General features: G+C 37.3%; 1 protein-coding gene across 2 annotated transcripts in view; it reads left to right on the top strand.

Annotated features, from left to right (window-relative positions):
• Positions 1–26755, top strand: part of ARHGAP10 (Rho GTPase activating protein 10) — a 153057-nt gene that overhangs the window by 91044 nt on the left and 35258 nt on the right. Inside the window, exons 15-19 of one of the 2 annotated variants that reach the window (XM_068402751.1) lie at positions 1790–1877; positions 3230–3288; positions 5884–5989; positions 6612–6771; positions 22019–22169. In XM_068402751.1, coding sequence (XP_068258852.1) covers positions 1790–1877; positions 3230–3288; positions 5884–5989; positions 6612–6771; positions 22019–22169 — 564 coding nt within the window. Of the gene's footprint in view, positions 1–1789; positions 1878–3229; positions 3289–5883; positions 5990–6611; positions 6772–22018; positions 22177–26755 lie in introns of both variants that reach the window. The other variant, XM_068402752.1, reaches the window with a different exon arrangement.

Raw genomic sequence — 26755 nt, 5'->3', positions numbered from 1 at the left:
TTTGCAATTAACTTAGTCCTTGTTACTTGTAACTAGCATTGTGCTATGGTGATCTATTTTGCAGCAATAATCTTGTCTAAATTTAAGTGAGGCATTTGGTAAGGAAAACACTCATTACATTTCAAGGGAAAATGTGAAATTAATCTGGTATCTCTTTGTAAACAGGGATACAGAGTTAGGACTTCCAATGTTATGGGAATCTGTAACAAGCAATTCAGAGTGCATTGTCAAGCGTCAGGAGGCTCAGTTCTTAAAATACGTCATCAACAAATTTCACATAACTGGGTGCATCCTTTGACTGTAAAGGAGGTTGATGATTGTGAAGCAGTTATTTAAAAACTGGATATTACATAATGATTTATTAACAAAATCCCCTTAGGTTTCACTAGTTTCTGATGTGATGGCAGTTTTATTTAGTTAATTCAGTAGAAAGATTTTCTTCTCAAAAGAGAGAATTTGAACACAGAAAGAGCTAGCATGCTAAAAAGAGGAAAAAGGAAACTTTTCCCTGAGATAAGCTTGAGTATTTTGGGTGGTGGTTGGCTAGTAACAATTCAGTAGAAAATGTGATCTGACTTGTATTTTAAAATGAGATTTAAATAATTGATATAATGAGGGAGAATATTCAGTTACAGAAATAATTGCTTGGCACAGCCTTTAGAACAGAATTATTTAGCCCCAGTAAAAGGACTGCACCTTTAATCAGGGATCCTAATTTGATTTTTTAAATGTGTCTGTCGTTTTTCTGACAAGCAAAGTAACAAATGAATTCTGAACTGTATGAACTGGTCAACACATAATCTGTGTCAGCTACTGCTGTAGTTTACTGTAGTGACTGACGGAAACATGTAGCTGTAATAATAACAGATGCTCAAGCACTTGAAGTTACCAAATACATGGGGCTAGTTTGGCCATATATATGTGGTCTTCTTGCATCAACCAGCTATTGCTTCCTGTTTTGAGGCCAAAAGGGTTTTTTTTGATTGCAAAACATTCCAGTGTGCTATGTTGTTTTCTATGTTCTGTCAAAAAATCTTTCACCTGATGGGTCATTCAGATATATGACCGTTCAATTTGACCTGTCTTGTTACAAGACTCTACCAGCTAACCTGGTAAAAGATGAGAGGAGTTCTGTGAACCTGACAAAAGGTCAAGCAAGCATTTTTTCCCTTTGGCTAAAACTGATGAAGTAAGAGAAGCATTCAGGCCATCTTGTAGAGGAAACTTACTGAGAAGAGTCCTTTTTCTACTTTTGAAGCACCACTTAAAGGTTTTCACACAGTAAGGAGGGTCATACTGCACTTTGTTGGCTATTTTCATCAATAGTCCAAAATAACAGTTTACAAGCAAAACTATAGAAAGGATTCAAAAAGATTTCTCAGTGTACTTGCATTTTAAATAACGAAAGAAAAGAGGAAAAGATAAGTTATGCTTAGTGGGTCTTTTTTCTAAACTCTTTTTGTACATATTTCTCTGTGTGTGTACATCTTTCTGTTTAATTAAAGGTATGAAAATATCAATTGCTATAGAGGTCTTTTTACATGAAAGTGATTTTTAATCCATTAAAGAAAAAATACTTCTTAAAACAAAATATGGAAATAAAATTTATAGAGAGATTTAGATATTAAGTTGTCTTAGTATTAACTAATAGTAAGAAGGACATAGTACTTCTATGTTCATGTAAGCAAATATTTAATCATCAAATTCAATGTGTTGCTGTTCATGTAGGGCATACTGAATTAGAATTCCCTTTTTTCATGTCCCTCTTCCCTTTCTGATTATTTTCTAGATGCAAAAACCTGCAATGAAGTTGACCTGGAGAACTCTGTAGATTGGGAAGTGAAGACAATTACTAGTGCTATGAAGCAGTATCTGCGGTAAGTCTGTCCCTCTCGTTTATTTATTTCTTTTGTAGACTAGGAATTCTATATTCTAATTCTCCTATGCAGTGTGTTAAGCTACATTACTGACTTTTCCTATATTTTTGAATAGATGTTCATTTTGTGCAAATACCATATTTGTTATTTGTCTTAGGGGAAGCAAAATAATTTAGCAACACTAATACTCATGTCTCTATGAGACAAGCCCCAAAACATTTTTGTGTTAGATACGTAAGCATTTCACTGATGGTTCAGAAACCTGAATTGTTAGTAAACTTGCTGAGAGTCATTACTGAAAGTCAGCTAAGATTGTTAAAAGCGTTTTTTGCCTTTTTGTGTTTTAATGTGGTAGAATGAAAAGGGAAAAGGTTATGAAATGGTTAATATTTTCCTCTTTTCCTTCTGGCCCTTGCTCTGACGTTCTAGGTGCAATAGTAATAGTATTTTGAGTCTTAAAAGTAAGACTTTTAGATGTGTTCTCTGTTGAAATGGCTTGCCCAATTCCGGATCAAGATATTTTACTAAATTTCCTAAGAACATAGAACTTCTGTGTATCTCTTGTAGTGTGACGTAAATACAGTATTTTTAATTTGCTGCTTTTATTAAATAAAGTATTACTGCAACCACTATCAAAGAATGCTGAAGAACTGTTATGAAGATAAAGTGTCTCTTATGGAGTGTAGGAAAGAATTTAAAAAAAAAATAAGGAAAGAAAAAAAAAGGTGCACATGATGAAGTATTTCCCGCCTACAGCAGTTCCCATCTGAGTGTTTACTCCAATATTTTATAAGCATCAGTAAAGTCAACTTAATAAATGAAGGCTTTAACTCTGATGTTTTAACTCCGATTTCCGTTATTCAGTACATTTTTCTTTGATGACTGAGGTTTTCAATTTCAAATTTTCCATTTGAAATGCTTTAGAAGTTTTATTTGTGGATGGCTGCTGTTCAGCAAACTTAACTGTTTTAGGACCTTTATTTCTTTCCAGTAAGGCATTGACTTGTGATTCTTTGTATTTTAAAAACCTAATGAAGAATAAATTACATAGTATATTTGTACAATCTTCATCTGAGAAACAGTCTCAGTGTTGTAATTTGGAAAGGTGCCTTATGACAGATTGGAAGCATCACTTCGGCTTGTGAAAGGTGAATGGATGTATTTAGTCTTATTTTCGTGATAATACCAAGTTTTCTATTCACACTGGAAATCATTAAATTCAAGGGCCACCGTACAGTGGTTGCCTCCAGTGCAAGGTTTATACTACTGAATGTTAAAAAGGTTTCCTGCTTAGACTAAGTACAGATAGAGAAAAATATAGCTAAATTTATTATGTCATCCTTGTTTTGCAGAAGCCTTCCAGAGCCACTGATGACATACGAGTTGCATGGAGAATTCATCGTACCTGCCAGTAAATATATGACTGTAGTTCAAATAGAAATCTTTTCTTATAGTACTGTTGTGGCCTTAGGAGCATGGTGCAAATGCAATTTCAGAAAAATTCTTCTACCCATTAAAGATATAGGAATAAGAAATAATAAATGTTTTAAAAATATGTAGGTTGTAACTAGTGTTCAGTTCTAGTATGTGTCACATACGATGTTATCTATTGACAGACAAGCTTGTGACAGCATAGTGCAATTTTTACTTCTATGGAAAGACCTTTGGATAGACATTGCAAATGTTCATTCTTATTAACTTAATTGTATGAGGATAAACATCTACTTAGATTGTGATTTTTTTTTTTCTTCCATTTATGAAGAGTAGGGAGCTTAGTAAAAGAAAAGACACTAATTCAGGCCCATTTGAATCCTTAAAGCACAGCTGCCTGACCCTTGTTTTCAGTGCCTTGTTAGCTCTGTATCCAGACTGGCTTCAATGTTCCTCATACAAGCAAAGAGCAGACCTGATTACACTATGGCAGTTCAAATACAGACTTGGAGAAGACACAAAAGCATTTGTAGTTCAGCTGTATGGTATCTAATGTACATAGATTTTTTTTTTTTTGGAAGAGTATGGAGGGAAACTGTGTAAGAAAATTTTTGGCAAAGTATCAAACAGATATTTAGCTGATTTTCTTTCCAGCCTGTAGCGCTTCTGGCAAACTGTGGAAAGCAAAATTAAAATAAGCTTTGAGAGAATTGCTTTATCTTCTTTGGATTGCTGTAATGACTTTCCAGGACTGCAGAACGTGTTCACTTGTGGTCCTTAATTCAAAATGAGAATTAGCCCATGAAATTCATTGCCAAAGCACATCTTAGAGGCCAAGTACTTAAACAAAATTCAACATACTTACCTAGATGGTGAGCCTGCCCGTTTGCATTGGAAAGTGTTAAAATAATTTCTTGACGTATGAAGTTTTGCCAGCAGTTTCTCACTTTATTTTTCTTTATAGTCTCTTTCAATAAAGGAATTCAGTTGAAGTTACATGTTTTAAATACTACTGTGTTCACAAATAGTAAACAATTTTGTGGAGGGATTGATTCTATGTAGTGGGGAGGGAAATCTAATCGACATTGCAGGTCTGAGTTACGGTATACTTAAAAATAGGTAATCAGTGTTGTTTCCGACGTTAGCTATGAAAAAACCAACAACACCTGGAATAGTAAGGAATATCCTTTTCTCTGAAACTAGCTGGGCGGGAAGCCAAAATTAAAAGTTTCTCCTTTCAGTTTTCTTTTCTTTATACATATCAGTGTAGATTGAAGCTATGTAAGCCTTGACTGTATGTTGTGATTAAGTTGCTTAGCCATTCTTTAAGTAGGGTTTGTGATTTCACATACATATAAAATAGTCTTGCTTTAAAAAAAGTTTATGTTTTTCTGTCTGAATTTAGATTAGCTGACTAGAAGCTAAACGTTTTGCATTTTGGTAGCCTTTTTTCTTGGAATCTGTGCAGGGGTGTTCACTGCAAAAGAATAAAAAAACCAACCCTAAAATCTGTAGCAATATGCAAAGACAAAAAAAAAAAAAGAAAAAGAAAAATCTGTAGCAATATGCACTGAAGAAATATGGTGGTATTTTATATGAAATACACTTAACAATCAAAGTTGCCTTAGAGTAAAATGGGACCTGATGAGTCATCCTGGTGTCAAAACTTCTTGCATTCAGAGTAGGTTCAAATTTTTCTCTTTATGTACCTTGTACTAAGTCTTATTATATACAAGAGAAATACTTCCGCTCCTCTCATTGTAACCACTGCTGAGATGAAATTTTGTGATTTAATACAACTTTGAGAAATAGGAAGAGGGATTATTTTCATTTTTTACTGATTATTGTTTTCATCTGTGTACTAGTGAAACCTGTAGGGACCAAAATTATTCGATTCAACACGCAACAATAAAAACCCCTTGCTTATTTTTACTTTATTTCTGTACTGTACTAGAGAGGGATGCCATTGTCATCCAGGGCCCTTTATTGTAGCAATCACATTCAGTAGGTTTTTTGCATGATTATTCTTCTGTCTTGAGAGGTCATTACATTTTCTCTTTCTGAGCATATGAATCTTCTGCACACGTTGTCTTATGTGGTTTCCAATGCAAGGCAGAATAAATGCAGTATCATTAGCTGCATAGTAACAACAAAACTGAATTCTAATGATGAGAACAATCAATTAATGATGCTAAAGTGTAAAGTAGTACAGTTCCACTCTGTGGCACCCAGTAGCATTACTCCTCACCTTGCAGTATATTCGTAAGCAGATGAGTCCAATTCAGCAAAATAGTAACTACATCTGTTGGTTTTTAAAAATAGATGAACAAAGACTTCCTTTTGCAGGTGGATTGAAAGATGAGTTCACAAAATAAATAAGTTGATAATTCTAGAACAAGATTACTTGTGAAAACAAAGTGCATATGTTCAGTATTGCTATGTTTGGAGATACATAAGTGTTGAAGCAAAGTGTGTGCAGTATGTTTCCGTGCAGGGGTGGGAGAAACTTTGTGTTTCTGTGGATTTTATTTCATTTTTATTTTTTGAGATAGTTATTTATTTCTGTGTCCCACAGAAAGTGGAAGTCCTGAATCCCGAGTTAATGCTGTTCACTTCTTGGTCCATAAACTCCCAGAAAAGAACAAAGAGATGTTGGACATTTTGGTGAAACATTTAGCGAAGTAAGTGTTATGATCTGCTTTCCTACCTTGTCAGAACTCTTGTCCTTACCTTCCTTTAACTACAAAGGGCCTTAGTTAAGTGGGGCTGGAGCTGAAGCCCATCTCGATGCTGTCATACACAATACCAAGAACCAAAAGTGCAAAAGCAGACAAGATGTTTGACTCACGCTGTGTATGTTTTGGCGGGAAAGGCAGAAATCTAATCCGTTAATGAAGCCGTATAAGTATTTGCTTTAGCAGTCCTGCCAGGAGTTGAGGGTTTGATTGAAGTGAGAAAGGGAACATTATACTTTCTTTTTGCAAATTCTGGCAAAGTGAATAGTGGAGATCTGTTAGCAAATTTAAGTTGGTTTCACACTTGCCCTGGTCCAAGGCTAAGTGCATTTTATATATTTAAGTTCAATAAGAGACTGCTTTTGTTTTTAAATTGCCAGTGGAAGAATGGCTTTTCTGTTTTCCAGAATTCAATAAGACTTTATTTGAAGAAACTTTGCACAAAACAAACTTCTAAAACATAGATTAAGGAAATGTAATGTTTTCATTTGTAGACTGCAGTTTCCAACAGTAATGGAAATTTTTCATAACCTATTTCCTGTTTTTTCCTTCAATTCTTTTCAAAAAGTGTTTCAAAGCATGCCAAGAGGAATCTAATGACTGTGGCAAATTTAGGGGTAGTATTTGGACCAACCTTAATGAGGCCACAGGAAGAAACTGTAGCAGCCATCATGGACCTGAAGTTTCAGAATATCGTCGTTGAAATCTTGATAGAAAATCACGAGAAGGTAAACTTTGATACATCTCTGGGTTTCTGAGTGTTGTCTAAAATGATCTGCTAGGCTTAATGGGTAGTGTGGAGTTAAGTATGATGTTACAAATAGCTTAATTCTAAAGAATATCCTCTATACACTGTACGCTTTTGGCTATTTATACTCAATAAGTATTCCTGTTCACGGGTGAACAGACATTTCAGAATGCATACATATTTCCTGGCAGTAGCAGTGCTTCTGTGTGTATAGTACACAAATAGATTTTCATTATGATATTTGCATAAGTTTTTTTCTGTGCAAAAGTGATACAAGACTGGGAAAGAGAAAGCCCAGGCTCAGTTTTTAGCTCTTCCCTTAAATACTTTGACCAGTCTGAATTAATTGTTCTATGTCTTCATTTTTCTCAGAGTTCACAGAGTAAGAAGATGACTTTATTATGCTCTGAATTTTATGGGTAAAAAGCATTATGAGAGAGCCAGGTATTAACATTTCCTTTGTTTTCAGCTGAATGTGTGCTATTTTAAGCCTTTGCATTTGAGGTAATACTGAAAATAGAACTTGTTGCTGCTGCTGTGGCAGCTGCCAATTACTAATGTGCCTTACACGTACAAGGTACTGTCCAGGATATCACTGCATGTAATCTGGGATCTGGAATTTAAAAAAAAAAAAGAAGGTCATTGGGGGGAAAGGTCCTTTACTAGTCTCTCTGTTTGGGTGCTCCTTTGGGAGTCCTTCGTGTCTAAGTTGACTTCTGGAACTGGATGTTTGAGGTACTTTGCTTGTACTGGGAGGATGGGCAGTATCTCCCTTGCTCTTTTTGTCAAAAAAAGTGCTTTGGAACAATTCCAGGATATGCTTTTTCCTCTCTTCTTTCTTAAGCACTCTGAGCATTGAAATAGTTATTTCTTTTAAAGGTTAACAGTGTTGAAACTGGCTATCTAAGTCAAGTCTTATCTACTCTGAATAATATCTGTCTCAAGTTTTTCTGACAATGTAATTACGCTGCCTCCCTGAGTGATACAGGCTGAGCAAAGCTTCTGTTGGCATAGCTGTATCCACATGGTGGGTTTTGTTGGCTTAGTTGACTTAGGGTGTAATGCTGCCCTCACGCACAGGTTGAGCAGATATGGTATTGTTCTGTTGGAAAAATACTGTGCTGCAGATGTGGCTCAAGTTCTAAGTAATAAATATGCCAAGAGTTGCAAGCCATGCTATTCATTTTGGACCTTATAAATGAAGGTAAACCTTGCGGTAGTCTCATGATTTTGAAGCTAGTGCAGTGACCACACAAATTTAAGAAAGTGAAGAGAGAGAGTGAGCAGAGCCAGGGTGCTTTAATAACATGTGGAGGTTGAGGTTGAGTTATGCTTATTCAAATCACTAGATCATCACAGATTATCACCATCTTATTCTTATGCCAGCTCAGTGACATGTCTTTGAAAACTGGACATCAATTTCACGTTTCAAACATTAGTTGTAGCAGCCTTTATTGGTCCCCTGAAAATGTAGAGAAGCAGGGAGTGGAAAGTACATAATTTTCCATAATTCCTTGGTTTTATGCCTTTTTTAGAACTAGAAGGCTATAATTTTTTTAAGGGATTTCTGTCATTTCACTGTCATTTCTAACAGTGAACTTGCCATCAGTGGTCTGCCTGCAGCAACCTCTCCCACGCTAGAGCTGCTTCGAAGATGGAAGGAAGCCCCAAGTGTGACCTCTGTGTATTTATAGCAAAGGCAATGGAGAGGTGTGTGTTAAGGCATTACAAAAATTTTATAATCAAATTGAACATGTTGCTTTTACAAGTGAGCCTTCTTCATTTAGGGCGGACTAAGGACCTACTTCTTAATGACAAGCAGGCTTATTGTCAGTCTAATGTTCATTTTATATTGTTGTTTTGAATTTCTATGCATTTCAGACTTTCTAAGAGTCTTGCATTAGGTATTTTTACTTATAGCCCTGGTGAAGTCCTAGGAAAAGTCACCAGCTGTGGATTAAAATACTTTCAGATATTTCATTCAGGCACTGTTCCGCCTCTGCTAATTTTTAGCAGCCTCTGCTAATAGAAGCAAAGTCTGGAATTGTAGAAGAGTGATGGAGTCAAGATGGAGGTATACTGACACAAACAAACTTGAAGCAACACTTCACACTTCGTGCATATGTAATTTATGGCTCTGGCAGACTGCAGGAAGGCATTTCTTTTCCCCTGTAGCAGATGAAATGACTAATAAACTTCCAAACTGTAGAAGCAATAACCATCAACATTTCTGGTTTAAATACAGTAACTTGGTAGGTAAAAGGGTAAAAAATTTTTATGATTCCTCAAATATTTTTAAATTCCATCAACGTTCATTATATCTTGTGTGGATAGCTTTATGAAGGAGATCCACAATTCCTTTTTAGGAGGGGACATAATTTGGTTGCTAGCTTTGCAGTCCTGGTGCAGTCATTCCACTATCATCCCTCTACTGAATCCTAATTAGAGAATTTCTATGCAATTTATGTGTGGAAACCTGAATGTGGGGACTTGCCGTGAGATAAGAATATCATGCTTAGTGCATAGGCTTTTTTTTTTTAAAAAAGCTTTGTTGATATGTGTGTTTATTTCCTGCTAGCTAGAAACCAGTCAGTACCATTTTCACCTTGTTTGCAGGCTGCATACGTGCTTCCAAACCATGTCTGTGAACCAACTATAGTAGGTTGAGGAGGGCATCTTTTGCAAAATCAGACCAATCCTGAGACTTGAATGCTGGAACTAGACTGTGCAGCCTGATGTGTTGAATAACTGGCGTTAGAATTGCACAATGATTAAGACTAGAAGAGAGATAGAAGAGCATTAGGGAAATAATTGTTTAGCTTTTGTTCTTGTCAGTTATGGGTAAGTCTCTTCCAGGCAGAGTGTTTCTCAGTGTCCAGTCAGAAGATGAGCTGTAGAAGCAGATCTCTACTTTGAAAGAAAAAGCAAAAACTAAATCCAAGCTGAGATAGTATTTTACCCAGGATCCTCAGAACCACGTGCTGTGGAAGGGAGGCCAGTCCAGAGGAAAATGAGACCTGTGAATTCTCTTGATTGCTTCTGTCATGGCTGCAGGGGAAGGCCAGCCAGATATGTCAGGCAAAGTAGGAGCATGTTCAAGTTAGAAATTAAATGACCTCTTTGTAGTTTTGCCTTGAATTGCCGTGTTTTGTGCTGACTGTGTTGTGTGCACCAGCACTCTTGTTTCCCTTTGCTTTGCAGGTCTTTAAGGTCGGTGTCATTTCATACTTAGCTGTCTTGTCCCCTTCTCCCTTGCCATATGTCTGGTTCTCCCTTGATTTCCATGTCCCATATCCTTCCCTTCACTAAAAAAGCATCAAGAAATTCATGTTTGTGTCTCATCATTGTGTTTATTTTGCTTTGAAGCTATACCTTTCCTTGATGCTCCTTCTCTTGAGGTAACGAACTCAGGAGCTGACTGCAGCTGTGCTTATACAATGCCTGGAACAATCTTTGCTTGGCCTTTAGGTAATCCTCTGATGAAAAGTGGTAGTGAACTTGCATCCAAAAAAAAGGTTTTAATTTCACTTCTCCTCCTCCCCCAAATGAGTTTCAAGGGTATAAATTAATTTTTCTTCCCAAGAATTTCACAGACTGTAAATCTTGGTCATCTCAGCTCTTCTGGTCGGTCTTTCTGACTTGTGGTGAGGAAGGACAGTCTGCTTCATGGCAGCACGAAGAGCATGCACATGTTCGTCTTGCTGTTAGTTATAATGTTTTGGCATCTCGTTGGAATGAATGTAACTATTCAAAGGGCTTATTTATTTGCCATTTAGGGATGCCTCAGTGGTAATGTGAGCCATTTTGGTTTCTCAATTCCCTGAACATTATTTTAAGAGGGAAAAAAAAAAAACCCAGGATAAAAAAAGAAGTCTAAGCAATGAAAGAAGATGAGGGAGGAGGTTGGAATAAAAATCTCAGTGGACTGGAATATTTAAACCAGCATATGGGGGAGGAAAGAATAGTGAGTACAAATAGCAAGATTGCAAAAACAGAAAGAAGTTGAAAATTACAGTGAAAGAAAATTTGAAGGAAAAAAAGAGAGAGGCTAGACAGAAGTCCTTATGGAAAATGGGAAGCCAGAGTCTGCTGAAAGGGAATAGGCATTTGCCTGTGGGCAAAATTATCTCAAAGACGTTCATTCTGAAAAACTCAGTAGTTCCTATATATAAGGCAGATGCTGTTTTCACTTGTTTTCTGTATTAGTCTTTTTATAAAGGGCAAAGATTTGACATACTTTAGACAACATATGCCTTTGGTTTAGCTTTGTTTTGTTCAAAACAGTTTTATGGAAGAATATTTTTTATGAAATATAAATGTTCTAATTTTTCTTACTTTAGGCACTTTATAATTTAGAATTTAGTACTACTGAGCTCTTAAGTCAACATCAACTTCATGTAGTAATACTTGGAAAATCTTTAGTCTTAAAATGTTATGGTGCATAATACATGCAATATTGATGAGACAGAAAAAACGGAAGCAGGTGAAGCCAGTTGTTCGTTTGAGAGTAGGAGCGGCACAGTCAGGTGTGGTATGTGTCTCCACTTAGGAATCACTGCATGTTTGAAGCAGTTCTGTTGCAGGTAAATGCTTTGGGGTACAGTGGCACTGCCGTCATCTAAACTAAGACTATTTTTTGACAACACAGCAGATCTTTTGAAGTCCTGGTGAAGGGACATACAAGAAATACTAAAGAGGGCTTGTTTCAGCTTTCATGTTGCTTTGCCTTTGGCTGCAACAGAGGACCAAGAAGCAATGCATTGTAATTGTGGTGGTTTGCTGTGGTATGGCAATTTGAAACCTCCTCAAGCTGAATGTTTCTCAAGTCAACAAGCATTTGACCTAAAGGGGGGAAAAATTACATTAAGGAATCTCCATTAGGGCAGACTTTGCGAAGAAACACATGAGCTTCAGTTCAGGAAGGTATTCAGCATGTGCTTACCTTTAAGGACTTAACTAATCAGAAGTATCATTGAAACTATTCCTGTATTTAATTCAAATTACATGCCTTAGTGATTGGCTGAGTCTAAAGCAGAAAGGGCAGCAGGCACAACAAAGAAATTCATCATGGTTTCTGGTGGAAGTCACAGCAGCTCTTTCATTCCACTATGGTGTGTGCAAACTCTAAACCCTTTCTCTGCCTTGTGGATAGTAGAAAGCCCTTCCATGGGAGGCATGCACACATGGTGTGGTAAATTGACTGCAAATCTTTTTGTTTGTTTGTTTTTTTAAAAGACTACTGTTTTCTAAATCTTAGTGTAGTTTATGCATAGTAAGAAGACTGTATATCAAATCTCTGCTCACGTTTCTGACTGCAGTTGATGACATTAAAAGGAACTGAGTCTGGATCAATACCTGGATTGGTATGCTGCTAAACTGCTCCCAAAGAAACAAAGCATGTACTGGGAGTAACCATATTAGATTAAAAAAGAAAATCAAAACAGAAGTCATGTTCGCAGAGATAGAAGTGGTCTGCTGAGGTGCTGCACAGCAAATACGTGGCATGTACAAATAATATGGACACAGACTTCTGCCTTCTTGATTTGCCTACGTTATTTCCAGTTAATTCTGGGAAACTTCCCTCAACCTTATATGAAATTTCCAAGTGATACAGATCTCATCTTTCACTGCCCACAGGCAATGTTCCTAAGTAAATAAACACAAATGATGATAAGGGAGTGGAATTCAGTTCACTAGTATTTGCTTCAGTCCCGATGGTCAGGGTGCTCTGCTTGCGTGTGTGGAGGAGGAGGCAAAGGAGAAGTCCTTATAAAGAATGCTAAAATGGATGTTCTTAAATAAAATTGTGTTAGTCGAAGATGATATTCTGTGAAGTGCTGCAGGGAACATGGAGAGGGGAAAAATTGTTGCACTCCTGAAGAATTTAAAAAGTAAATTCTTATACAGAGGCTGTGACATAAGAATTATACTTTATTGCAGCTTTCAATGGTAAGTCAAGTACTGAATTTAAATTTTTTTTTTCTTTATATTGGCTAAACTGACCCGAATGCCATCCTGCCTGATCATTGCTAATGGATAATAGTGCAATATGTGTTTGTGTTTTTGTATGTACTCTTCAGAATTCTAGTAAGCTTTTGCTGTACCAGAGAGGTTAGTGTATTTCAAAACATTTAACAGATTTTTTAATAAACCAGATGTGGCAGCTGATAATACTTTATTTCCAGTATTTTCATGTGCCTGCCATTGACACTGATGAAGCATCAGTACTTCACTGCAGAGGGTGCTGGACATACAAATGAAAAATATGTTCTTTGCCTCCAAAGCCTCTCAGTCATAATGTAAGATAAAAAAAAAACGTATTTTAGCAAAAAAAAAGAGCAGAAAATATTGTACAAAGCAATGATGATATAAATCCTTGTAATGGCAGCAGGGAGAAGAAAATCTGTGGAGAAGAAAATACTGGTGAGGCTGCGTGGTTGGCTACAGTTGAAACAGTGTCATTTGCAAAGATCTTGACATTTCATTCTGATGCTTTGTACAATGACAATGTGCTGGGGGGTCGAATGTAGGTTTTTATTCTTAGTATATAATTATTTATATTTCTGTTCATAAATTTTGTAGAAAACTAAGTGTGACATATTTATATTTATTTGTATTTGTGTGTGTATATAAATGTTTATATATGAATATTTATTACAAAGGAAGGGGAGACCATGTTTACCTGCGGTGAGTTTGGCCATGGTGGTTGCTTTTGCTGGCTTCTGACAAGTTTTTAAGTGCCGCCTTTTACCTTCTCGGTACTTCTCACACTCTGCAAGAGAAAATACATGCAAACATTCTCCTTCTGCATTATTTTCCATTTCAGAACTAGGAGTGTGTTATGTTTTAGAAAGCTAGGTAATTAGGTTGAGTATTTAATCTTTTAATTTGAAGGCTTTTTTTGGTTGTTATTTTAAGTATTTCCTGTAACTAAACAACATAGACAAAGCTATTATGTGTAGCTGTAATAGGGAAAGACAACCTTTTTAAAATACTCTCCTTGGTGTGAGTTACAGTAGGTGAGCATAGAAGAGAAGGTGAATCTGTGTTTCTGCTGGTGGACAAATGTGTAGATACTTCAAGCCTGGTGTACGGTTAACTCTCTCATTTCCTTCAATGAATAAAGTGGATTGGTTGATAGCAGTGAATGGGCTGCTCTCAGGAGCGTTCTTCTCATGAATTGTTAAAAGGTGGAGCGAGATGTGATACAGTGGAAGCTGCAGTCTTTGTATCAGGAGTGCTACTTTTAGAAAGGCTGAGTCAGCAAACTCATAATTCGCAAGTGATCAAAGGACACACATTTTTAACCTTGGTATGTTTTTTTTTCTTTCATCTTTTCACAGCTGTCCTCCAGACTGTTATGCCGTGTTTTACAGGCTATGTTTAGTTTCTTCATTAAAGCTCAACCATGAACTACATGGTTCAAGATAGTCAGGCCAAATGAGTGACTGTTAGGGTCTACAGATAGATCAGGTTTGTCTGAAAATTCCCTCGGTTCTTTTGTCACTCTCATAGTTTGCAGTTTGTCTAGAGCTTTTGTATTAAGAGGAACAGATATTCCAATTTTAGTGTGAGATTTGAGACTCATGGTGTCCACAAATCCCTAAAAGCAGTGTTCATTTGGTTACGGGTAGTCAGGCTGTTAGGCAGATGGTCTCAGCAAATGATATCTTTGCAATGAAGAAAAGGCTGTCTTGGATGGATGGATTGATTGATTGATTTATAGAGCTTTGTGGTTTGGCTCACAGCCAAGGATGTTTCCTGTTTCTAGTTTTGACTTATACCCGTTTACTTTTCAGGCTGCATCCTCTGTTGCACTGTAACTATTAAATAGAGTGTGCCAGGCAACATCAAGAGCATTATTGATGCTTTCTGGTTGGTGGCCCTCTAGAGGCTTAGCTTCAGGTATCTTTCAACTCTTGATCTGATATTTTTTTTTTCCCCCCTCAAATGTAATAGTAGTGAATATTGTATCAACATGTTTTGTGGTTTGTAGTGGAATTCAAGCCTCAAAATCCAAAGCCTCAGAAAATCTGCATCCTGTGCAATCTCACAGAAGCCAGTGCACAGCAAATAATATTTTACAGTGTATAGATGCTGAAGCACAAAAGTCAGGATAACTACTTTGAGGCAGGCACACCTGTGTCGGAGTGGACACAATGGTAACCTTGGGGAGGTAAGTTACTTAGGCATTCTACTTACGTTGTTGATAATTTTTATTGAAGATTTTGTAAACCTTTTTCAAAAATATTTAATATGACTTTTAGAAATAATCAGCTTTATTGCATTTTGTACAATGAACACACATTCTGTTTAGATGTCAAGAATTTCTAGTGCATGTATTTTATATTTATTGAATCACGTGTTTGAGAACCAGAAGAAGAAATGGATCATGTTGACTAAAACCAGAAATGAAACAGGTTGATCTAACATTGTCCATAGTAAAGTAAAATGCAAAAAAGTAAGAAACTACAGTAACAAAGGATTTTTTAAAGATTTTAGTACACTAGAAATTTTATAAATTTCTTAGAATTGGTGCATAAATCAGTTTTAAAATAAAACTTTTGTCCTAGCTCTCCAGAAGTTGATCTTTTGTAATTTCTATTATAATTAAACTTTTAATAGCCCCAATTAGCTTCTGCAATCCATTCAAATAGGAAAAAAAATCTAGAACTGTTCATCTTATTGAACGTGTTTTTTACTGTTAAACAATGGATTACAAGTAGTGTACAATTAGTGGCTAGTGGTTACAATTAGTGGCTGAGCTACCACAATGTATTTTAAGATGCTTATTTTCACCTTGCACTTCCTGAAATGCTTATATCTAACAGTAAAATTATAGCTTGATATAAAAGTCATTGTTGCTTTATGTTTGCAGAAAATGGCCAAAAGAATGGCACAACCCCTGTCTTCATTATCTTAAGAGAAAAAAAAACTTAGAAAGTCTTTCGGGGTAAGAGCACACTGTGAACCACTAAGACAGTTGGCCTCTTTTTTTTTGAGCATTTTTGTCTCTAATATAAATATATGTTTTTTTAGTTTTGTATGGATTACTGGATCTAACCTAAGTTGGGTTTGCATTACATTGAAAAGAAGCTAAGTCAAGAAAAGACCATGATGATGATAAGTTTCTCTTGCACTATCCCATTAGCTGCTAATTTATAAAATATTCTTTGATCAGCATATATTATAGCCAGTGTCATATAAATGCAAGGAGCACCATAGCCATAAAATGTATAAGGGCAGAGCAGTATATGTGGCCTAGATGGATAGTTTTATATTGTCCAATAAACAGTAGTTGATGTGTCTGTGTGTATTTTATTTACTAACTGCAAATCAAGTATGTATTGGTGGGAAATTACCCAAATAAAAACTTGTACTCATGTTCTTCTTGTCTTGAGAAATATTGTTCTCTAAAAACTATGATTGTAGTAGTGGAGGTTATACCACTAGCTGAATTTCAAAGAATTCAGAATGACCTTGCAGGTTCTAGCCTCCTTTGCATTAGACAGCAACTTCCAGTGCTCTGATTTATTGGTCATGTATTCAAAGGAAATAGGTGCATATCCTATGTGCTAGGTGTTATGAGAGTGAATGGGGGTTTTGTCTTGCAACAAAAATCACGTCACAGCTTTAAGCTGTGAATGATTTTTTATAAGTTTATCCTCATTAGCTCTATTACTAAGCCTCCAGGTTTTTTTTCCCCTCTTTTTCATCCCATTCTGTCCTTGCTGTTTGCCTCCCACTGATTTTTAGAGGAAATTTTAATTACCCCAGTGATACAAAGCAGACAGAGATGACCTGATGTCTGGGTCTTTTCCTAAAGCGATTCTTGGCAAACATACTGAAATTCATTAATTAGTTCTGCTTGAGACCAGAAAGAACAGATCAGTATTCTTTTGTAGTAGCAGAATCTAATCTACATTTGCATGTCCAACTATACATCTAGTCATGAACTCATGGAATAGGCCAAGTTAAATCCTCCCAGCCATGGGTTTTTTGAATTTCTAAAATCGTCTGTAGTAAGAGCTCAGGATCCAGAGTCCAACACTGCTGTTGCAGATTAAGGGGAATCTGGCAGAAGTCCTTGGGCTGCTGCCATGTGGATCTGCTGGTAGAATACAGTATGATAGTATGTTGCATTTGGCTCATTACTCTCAAGAAATGCTTCCATAGACTTTATAGGACACAGGTTTAGGAATTGGAATGGTTGTATGTAGGGATGGTCTTGGGCTCACAGCTCTAGACAGAGCTGTTATTAGCAGTGTATATTCAAGATGGTTTGTGGTTTGTTTAGCCTTGTAAAGTATCCATTTTGTACTATTGCATAGAGAGAAATAGGTCAAACATACCAGTGTTTTAAATTGCTTGACAACAGTCATCTTTTTTGTTGTAACTTTTCCGCTGCAAGCTTGAAGACTGATCCACCACTTAAGTCAGTGTGCACTTTTAAACTCTGCTTTCATGTAAGATCAGACCTAAACAACTGCTTAAAATACTGGTCTGACTGGGATAGGAGGGACCAACAGTTGGATTTGTTGCCTGATAAAATTTTGAGTGCTTACGTATGTTAGTGTTCTCCTAAATATAAATTGTATCATTTTCGAGTTTACCCCCAAGCAGGTCGACAGCAGGATGCCAGTGCTTTTGAGAACTAAATTGTAGAGAACGGATATTCTGTAAATCTAACGCAGTTTGGCAACAGTCTCAAAAGCTGTGTAACCCTGGATGTGACTGTGAAGTCCTTAAACTTTGAGGTTGGCTTAGTATATTTTTATTGCTTCTTGAATGAGGTAATTCAATGAGCGGACTTCATTCTTGTCTTTATATAGAGGCATTAGTCTAAGCTGTGGTGACTTCTGCAATCCAGATGAGTGATGGTGGTAGATCTGACTTTTACTTGAAGGGAGGCTTTTTTTGGAGTAGCAAAGAGATCTTCTATTAAGTATCATGTTCCGATCCTGTTGTTCTATGGGAGAGTTTCCATCCGACTGGATATGTGTGGTTGCCTTGCCATGCATCTGATAGTAACAGCTTGCAGTGCAAGAAGATATTCTGAAACTTAGTCAGGTGTGGTCCTATGCTCTTGTGCAAGTCAGTCAAACCACAAGAATGTTAGTACCATTTAAGGTGCTCACGTTGTGTGTGTATGATTTTTGAATTCCGTCTTCTGTGCATACACAGTGTGCTTCTGACAACAGGTCACTCACAGCAGGCATCTTTTATTAGCTGTGAAACATTTCTACTTTGATGGCGTTTAAATCATTAATAAGGCTAGAAGAAAAATTGAATAAAACCAAAAAACTTTTCTCCCCACAACTGAACTAAAGCATGCATCCATCCCACCATTCTCAGGCAGACGTTGCAATGCTTCTGTCAGTGCAGCAGACAAATATCTGTTATGGCATGATGGAAGTACTTGTCTATTTAAGTGAAAATAAAGCAAGAAAGAGAAGCTGAATGCTGTATGTGCACTTCTTAGGGCAGAGGTTGACCTTCTGCTTGCTTTTCAGATGCTCACCTTTGCTAAACTGCAGTACAAGCTGTAGCTTTGGCCTGCAACAGAAAGAGATTTCTGCTGCCGAAAAAGCAGATCTAGTTATGGATAGGCTGTACTGGATTTTGTTTTCCTACTGAACAGACAAAAAGAAAATACCAAAGTAGGTATGAACTCAAATACAAGCTGCTTGAAAGATCAAAAATTATCCCAAATATACTTTTTTGTGCAATACATGAGGGCAGGATGTTTCCTGTTTCTTTTATTTTAAAAAAAAAAACCACCCAGTGATTTTTCTAGTGGGTGGGGGTGTGTGTGGTTTTGGGGTTTTTTTGTTTGTTTTTGTGTGTCTCAGAATCCTGCAGGACAGCTTGTGATATTCGGTGATTTCATTTCATTGCGGAGTATCACAGAATCACACAGAATCACAGAATGTTAGGGATTGGAAGGGACCTCGGAAGATCATCTAGTCCAATCCCCCTGCCGGAGCAGGATTACCTAGATCATATCACACAGGAACGCGTCCAGTCTCAATTTGTATGACAGTCTCAATTTGCTCTGCATGGGTAAATTTGCTCTGCAGATAGTCAAGAGGTTGCATTCTCCAGTTTGTATCTAAATATTTCTTTCAGGAATCTCGTTCTTCTCTGTGGAGACGTATTGAATGTGAGCAGAAAGAAAAAAGTGCTACGGCTTGTAACATTGCATCAGAGAAACGCAGGAGTGAGAGGATGGAATTTATGTGGACCATTGCCCTGGGCCCTGTGAGTGTGGAGAATAGGTGGCCTTTTGCTACCCAGGAGCTCTTGGGAGGTGATCTCTGCTCCCTAGAAAGCAATATACTACTTACTGTCCTTATCCCAGAAATGAAACTTCCCTACCAATCTGTTACAACAAGAAGTCGAAAGCAGAATGAGGGTAAAACAGGGGCTGGGCCTGATGCCCACCTGAGTGTCTTGTCTGCAGAAGGGAGCTTCACCTGCCTGCCATCAGCCCAGCGGTGTGACTGTTTCGCAGCACTGTTGCGAAACATTGGGGCTCAGCTTTGCCACTAAAAAATTGGAAGTAGAGGTGATACACTTATCCTGATAGTGAAAGAGAGGACTCAGTACCCCTAACTTTTGTTGTATTAGGAGAGGGAGAACTATACTGTAAAGCTTATGACTGTCACCGGTACTACTGTGAAGTTAGCTAGTGTGTGCTGGATTGTTACTATTTGAGGTGGGACTTCACTGCTTTCTTGTTATTTCTCCTTTTTATTGTATAGGGGTTTTCCCCCCATAAAACAGAACAAACCACCAACTTCTTTTTTCACCACATAACTACTTACAGTTAGGAATCTGCTTGGATTCATTACCTGTCTCCCAATTTGTTATCCTATTGCCTGTCTGGCACTGAGTATCATTGAGTAAGGATTGCCTTTATGGTTTTCTTGATTGTGTTTTGCTTTTGTGACTCTCAGAGTTTCTCATGCTAATAGTTTTAGAAGAGTATATTGAAATATTTGTGAGAGACGAGGAAAAAACCCTTAAGAACTTTACTGCAACCTGTGCAGTTCACCTAAATGCATACAAGAACATTCATCTCTTACGAAGTACTCCTGGGGAATACTTGTTCTTCTCACCATCAATAATTTCAGTGGAGATGCATGGATAAGGCTGTACAAGTAAACACAGCTGCGGAATGTGACATAATAACATGCTGAAACCTCTTGGCAGAGAGTTATTTACCAGAGAGCCCAAATGCAACACTTAGTCCATGGAAAAGATGGCATTTAAAGTTTTGGTACTTTTGAATTTTTTCGAAGCAAATATTTATCCCTAAACCTGCTCAATCTAGCCTTGTATTTACACATAAGGGGGCAGTGTGGTACTGTTAGCCAAGTGCCATGTAGGTGCACATTAGATTTCATTATTATATATTGCATCGTGTTTTAAGAAATGGCTTTAGCACTCTGAGCACAATTAGAGCTTTGTCACTGTCTGAGAGTGCTGCTGTGTCTGTACTGGGGAGAACCAGGTTGGACTGTTTCTTTTCTTCTTTATAAACATTTTGGGTTTAGAGTTCCTTGCACTGTTTTGGCGCTCTTTCGTAATCCCTTGTTCATAGGCATGTGAGGGAGTGGGAGCCAGTTTTCTTAACACTGGTATGGGGAAGTTCAAATTACATCATTTTACCTCCCCCACAAAGACATTCACTTATTGGGAAGGTAGGTAATATTTCCACTGGAGCTTCCCTTTGCACACCATATATAGGCTTCCAGCCCACTGCTGCCCAGTTTCAGCAATATGATCGTTCTTCCACAGTTTTCATGGAAAATGATGTTTCTGATTATTTTGTACCAGCAGGGTTTTCTACCTGCCAGTATGAGAGTGATGGTTAAGCAGCTATAAGCCAGTGTGTATGTGGGTTCTTGGGTCATCTTATTCCTACATGTGTTAATATTCAGGGTTAACAGGCCAGGATATGATGGCATGTAGAGTTTCTTTTAACGTGATGTCTTGAGTGCCTTACCCCACAGGATGCTTATGACATTTATCTCACTTGTAGAGTAGCCTGTCTGGCTTTTAGCTTCATGCTGCACCTGACATGCTTAATAATACAAAAATGTGTTATCTGTGGTGTCTCTTTATACCTTCTGCATGAATTTCTACTTCATAAAAAGCTGCTCCTTCAAAGATTCGTTATGAGTCTCCTCTTTATAATATTTCCTCTGCACATACGTGGCAATGAGAAGTTGCAGAGTAAAAGAACATCATATATTGTTTCGTTATAGCTTGTTATATTGCCTTGTTGCATTGTTGTAAGGTGCCATACAGACACAGGGTTTTTCTGGTTTGTCTTTGATGAAATACGTATCAAGCTAACTTGTTCATGTGAATCTGCCACGATCACTTGTAAAAAGCTGCTGTTAAATTGTACATCCACATACTGATAATTTTCTAGAAATACACTGGCATCATTAGACTGTACCCTGTATGTGACAGTTAAAGTAGGAATGCTCTCAGGTTGAGCAAATCTGCATTGCTGGTTATTCCAGAGAGAAGTGACATGGTATTTTGTATGGAGTGGTGATATGCTAATGGTCATGATCAAAAGATAAAATGATGACAGGAAATGCAATCCTTTTTCTATGTGTCTTTGTGAATATCATCATTTAATATAAATATGACTCAATATGCAATAGTTAACTGAAAAAATTCTCAATGGTATCTCGCACTGAAAACCCCTCCTCTCAAAATTTTCCCCTTGCTCTCTTCAAGAGTATGTTTTATTTTTTTTTTAATTAAAATGGCTGATATTATAATGATATCACAAGTTTTGAAAATTAAAATGGATATTCTGGCAAAATTGTAGGTCCTAGCTAAAGCTATAAAGCTTTTTGGTGACTAGTTCATGAAGTTAGCATCCTCCTTTCTCCCCTTCCACTCCATCCTAGCTGGCAAGCGTGGCTGCAAATATTTTGTCTTTGGCTTAAGTGATTTGCAGCTTGGTTAATGTGTAGACAGTGCTTTTGCTTATTTTCATATTATATTAATTAATTTATTTATTTTAAAAGCACTCATTAAAGACCCACGGCATACTCCCAAACTTGAAGGAATGGATTTTTGGCTCCTGCCTGCTTTGAATGAAATCCAAAACAAATGTTGTTTGATAATGGTTTACAGTTGCATTACACAGGTTGCTCTTCGTGATAAATAATTAACACCCTTTGCATTCTTGATTGCAGATTTTCAAAACCCTGCCTGATGCCACTGTCCCTGAGCCAATCTCTATGTCAGTATCTCCTCCAAATGCCCCACCAAGGCAATCAAGAAGACAAGGACAACGTATCAAGAGGCCTCTGGCTGTTTACAATCTCTGTCTTGAGCTGGATGATGGTAAGATGTTAGTAATAATTTCAGTCTTTGCAGCAGATGGGCTGTGTATCCTGTCTTCAGTAGGTGTTTTCATTTCGAGTTTCATTTGTATATGTGTGTGCATGCACATGCATGCTTGTTTAATTGCTTTGGAGCACGTAAAGAAGCAAGGAGAGTACAGCGAAAGAATAGTATAGAGAGTACTGTTGGCAACATATGTTTGAAAGTAGGACGAACTGTCTTAAATATGCTTTTCCCCTCTAAAAAAGAAGCCGTTCCTGTTTCTTTGGGGAAATCTCTTTGACCTCTACTGAAGATTACACAGCTATAAGATAAATGGAGAGAGAACTAAAATTAAAGCAAATCTTCTATGAGAAGAGCTAATGCACTCTACAATTAAATTCATCTGGATTAAAGGCTCAGGTCACCACTGCACTAGAGAATCCTACTACTGCACTTGAATCTTTAATACCTTGATGTAACTAGCAGTAAATACTTGTAAACGTGCCTTACTGTTGAGAAGCAAAGCAAAAAAAATCTTGGTTTTGCATGGAGTCTGCAGTAGTAACATACAGTGAGGCAAAGGGTGTATAACATCTTACATGTTCTGACTGTTGGCCAGAAACATAATAATTTTCCTGAAATTTCATTGCTTGGGGGTACATACAGTACTGAGAAGGCAAGTCAGGGCTCATTTTGTGTTACAGATTTGCTCCACCCTATTCCCTTTCTCCCTCCTAATGTTGTTAGTCAATTGTCTTTTCATATGAAGAATCGTGGGATCAGGGCACAAAGTCCAGTTATCAGCAAGTGAAAATAAACAGGAAGATTTTTGAATTCATTCAGTAGTATGAGATTCATGGATGAACTGTCATTAAATCAGTGGTCAACAGTGGTTGGTTTCTTAAGGAAAGAGCACAGATACCTACAACAGCTGTTAAGAGCAGGTTTTAGAAGTAAACTTAGGACTGTTTATTGTCTCAAAGCCAGTTTTACAAAGAGCCTGCAAGAAATTCAGCATGCCTGCCATCAGGTTTAATTCACCAGAGACATGAATAATCTCTGTGCCTTTCTTTTCTTGCATCGAATGTGAAACTAAATGCCTTGACTAGAAGGTATTTAAGGTGCATCTGCTTAAAAAGCTTAAGCTGTGTTAATTTGAATAATATGCTACCAAAAGCTAAGAAAGCTCTTGAGCTATATCTGCAATAATAAATTTATCCTCATTTGAAAAACAAAACGAAATTGAAGCCGCTCAGGGTTGTTTACAACTAATTTTGGATGTGAATCCCAGCAGGTTGCAAGAAGTACCACAACTTCTCCAATTCCGTGCTGCAAGGTGTGCACTGGGGACCTGACTTTGACCCTAAGACAGTAGACAGAAAGTATTTGATGCATTATTTTTATTGTAAGATGCAAAAATACAGTGTTAGTGTTGAAAACTGTTATAAATGTTCAATTTCTCCTAAATAAAGCCCATATTTTTGTCTAATTTGGGCATCACAACAAAGAGAAGAACTGGGATTGTTAAAGGCTGTAATTGTTATCTATCATACAGAAATTTGGTACTTGTCTGGGAGTTCTAGTAGGGTGAATTGCAGAATAACCTAATATGTCATTATGCATGGTACAACTGTGATGAAGGCTGAATTGCTGCAGGTGAAGTCACAGTTCCAGGATGAATGGCACTGAGTTTCAGTGGGATCTGAAAATAGTATTTCCCCTTGTAACTTCTAAAATAATATTCTCTGTAGTGTCTCCAGCTGCTACTGAAGGTAGTGGTATTCTCAATCTGTTGTTGCTAGAAACGGGCTGTTGGTAGGTCCTGACTACATGCTTAATGCTTATTTTCTTTGTGTTTAGTCAGATAGTTGTGTCAGTAAGGCAGTCAGTAGTTGGTACAATGGTTGGTTGGCACGTGCCCAGTATACATGGCAATATGGTACTGTGAGCCCAACTGCGTCATTGGGTTATCTGAGGAACTACTCCAATGGATACAGGGTGCATAAATCACCAGGCTGATTAATTATCTAGTCACTCAGTAGAGCTCAGTGCCTCCAAATATGCGCCGTGGCCTTCAGTTACTTTGTTCTTTGGAAGCGGGGGGGAAGGAATAAAAGTGAGCCTGGGCTTCGTTCCATATTTACCTAGTTTCTTGGCTAACAAATGCATGTTTTATAACTGCTCTTTGGAAGATTTTATCCTGTGTGTGTTTTTAACAGGAAATTAAACATTAAACCCCTTCCCTCCCCCCTCTTTATTCACAATGGCATGAGTTAAGCACCAGGCATAAGCCAGTGTTTTGTATTTCCTGGATATGGCAAAATTATCATAATCTTGTTTTAAACAAAGTAGGTGATATGTATTTATATGTAAATATATTTGTAAACAAATATATCTCTAAAGTTATTGTAATTATATATGAATATTTTCTATGCTTTGAAACTAGAAGTATGTTGGAGACACAATCTCTCTGTGCTGGAAAACTTCTTGAGTGTGTTTCTTTTAGGATTGTTATGCAAACCAGGAAATTGTTAGAAAAGCGGAAACAAGTCTTTAACTTTCAGCTGCTCCAGGGAGTTAACAGGCTTCAGAATCCACTGCTTGAATTGGAAATGTAGGGTCTGGGCCAGCTTTTCTTTTTAAAAGCACGTTTGCAGTCAGGAAGCTTCTTGACTGCACACAAAATGTATGCAGCAACCACCCAGAAAGGGCTGTAAGTGACATAGATATAATAGTTGCAGAACACATGCTATGTTTGATAAAAATCTTTATTTTGCCTTCTAGTAATTGGCTGTACTGAGTTCTGATAGCGCATAGATTTTCCTTGTGCTTGGCAATTAGATGATTAAACCTATTTGCAAACAATTCAAGTATTATATTTACTGCTATAAGGGTCTTCATTTCCTGAAAGACAAACTTAAGTCACAGATGATACTGTCTGTTTTTCTTTCAACTTCTTTCCTCTGTGGTAAGCCAGTTACTAAATTTTCACTCTGAAGTTTTTTGACATCTCAGTGTCTCAAGCAGAACTAGACTTAATGGGGAACTCTGAGCTACTTTCATACATGGCCTAAACCCGAAGTTCTTGTTTCAGCAAAATGCAGATTTGTCTGAGATTTACATTAGGATCATTTCCAGAGTTTTCTTGCCTTCAAAATGAAGACGTGGGACTTGTGTTTTGTTTTGTGGTTTGTTTTGGTGGTTTTTTTTCCTTTTTCTGGAAATAGCCCCCCTGCCCCACAATGAATTTTAGAGTGAATTAAGCGGCGGTGCAGAAACTCCTATGGCTTAGAGTCTCAGCTATGTACAACCAGCTTTGCGTTCTCTCTCTGTTTCTCTATGCAGAGAGAGAAGGACTGTTAGCTAGAACAGGGAGTTGTTTATCCTGTTCCTCTAAAAAAGTCATTGCGTCTTTATTTTCCGTTTAGACAGTCAGTATATATCAGAAGAGAGCTTTGTTTATATTTCTTCTAGAGGGCAATTCAGAGTTGTAGTTTTGTTCCCTCCCAAATTTATTTTAATTTTTATATGTTTTAATCATCTTGTAGGAAAATAGTTTTTGTTTTGTTTAATCTTTTTGTGTGCCAAAGACTTAGAGATTATTAAACTATTTTGTAGGGCTACTAGAGCAACATGGCAAGAAAAGTCCTGTAAGGTAGGCAGCATAATGCAGTCCATCCAGGATGAACAGAGAGTTAGCATGAGTTGCATAAATCACACCTGGAGTCAAGAAATGGGTCTTGTGTGGCAATTTGTCCAACTACAGAACAACTTGTTTTCTAAACAAACCAAAATACACTTCTCAAGCCACAGTGCTTGCTGATGCCTTATTCTATTTGAATACCCTCTAGGTGTCAAAATATTTCATGGGCACATACATGGACATAGCACCCTAGTATCATATGGGGGGCTGCTTTGTTTTGTTTTTAAGGCATTTTTCTCCTGTCCCCCCATTCTGGAACTCGGTAGGCATATGGAGTATTTGTGATAGCTTTCTGCTGCTGCTGTAAACTAAATATTATATTTATAGTGCTTTAGAAAACAGATTCTTGTGTAGAATTCCAAAACAAATCAAAATTAGAACTGCTACTTAACCCTTTAAAACTTTGTGCTAACTTGTATTGCACTCTGAAGTACTTAGGGAAGCCAAAGTATGAGTGGTATGCTAGTGTTGACAGGTGTAGCTCTTTTTGATTTTTTTTTTTGCGGGAAATGGAGTGAGACAGTGTCTTATATTGGGTGATAAATTAATTTGCATGAACTACTATGGCATTCAATTAAATTACTTCATCAAAGTAAAATGTGATATATGTAATGGTTACATAGCTTTCATGCAGTATTCCCTCTCCTTCCTCCTCCCATCCCTTCCTTCCACAAACAAATAAGTAAAAAACCATAAACTTAATTTGGAATTACTGAACATAAAACCTGAATGTTAAGAGGAAGCCTTGGATTTATAATAAGGAGACTGGTCTTCAGGGCTGGAACAGCTCAGAGCTGCAAGGTTGCAGGTGTGAAACCTGGCCTTGAACTCTTTCTATTTCTGAATCTGCTGCTTGGAAGTGTTTCTGTAACCTGGCACATAGGAGGGGAAATGGAAAGAA

Source organism: Nyctibius grandis, chromosome 6 (genome assembly GCF_013368605.1).
Source record: "Nyctibius grandis isolate bNycGra1 chromosome 6, bNycGra1.pri, whole genome shotgun sequence".
In the NCBI taxonomy this organism is placed as follows: Eukaryota; Metazoa; Chordata; class Aves; order Nyctibiiformes; family Nyctibiidae; genus Nyctibius; species Nyctibius grandis.
Note: the sequence above shows the minus strand (reverse complement) of the source record. Positions and strands in the feature narration are given on the sequence as shown.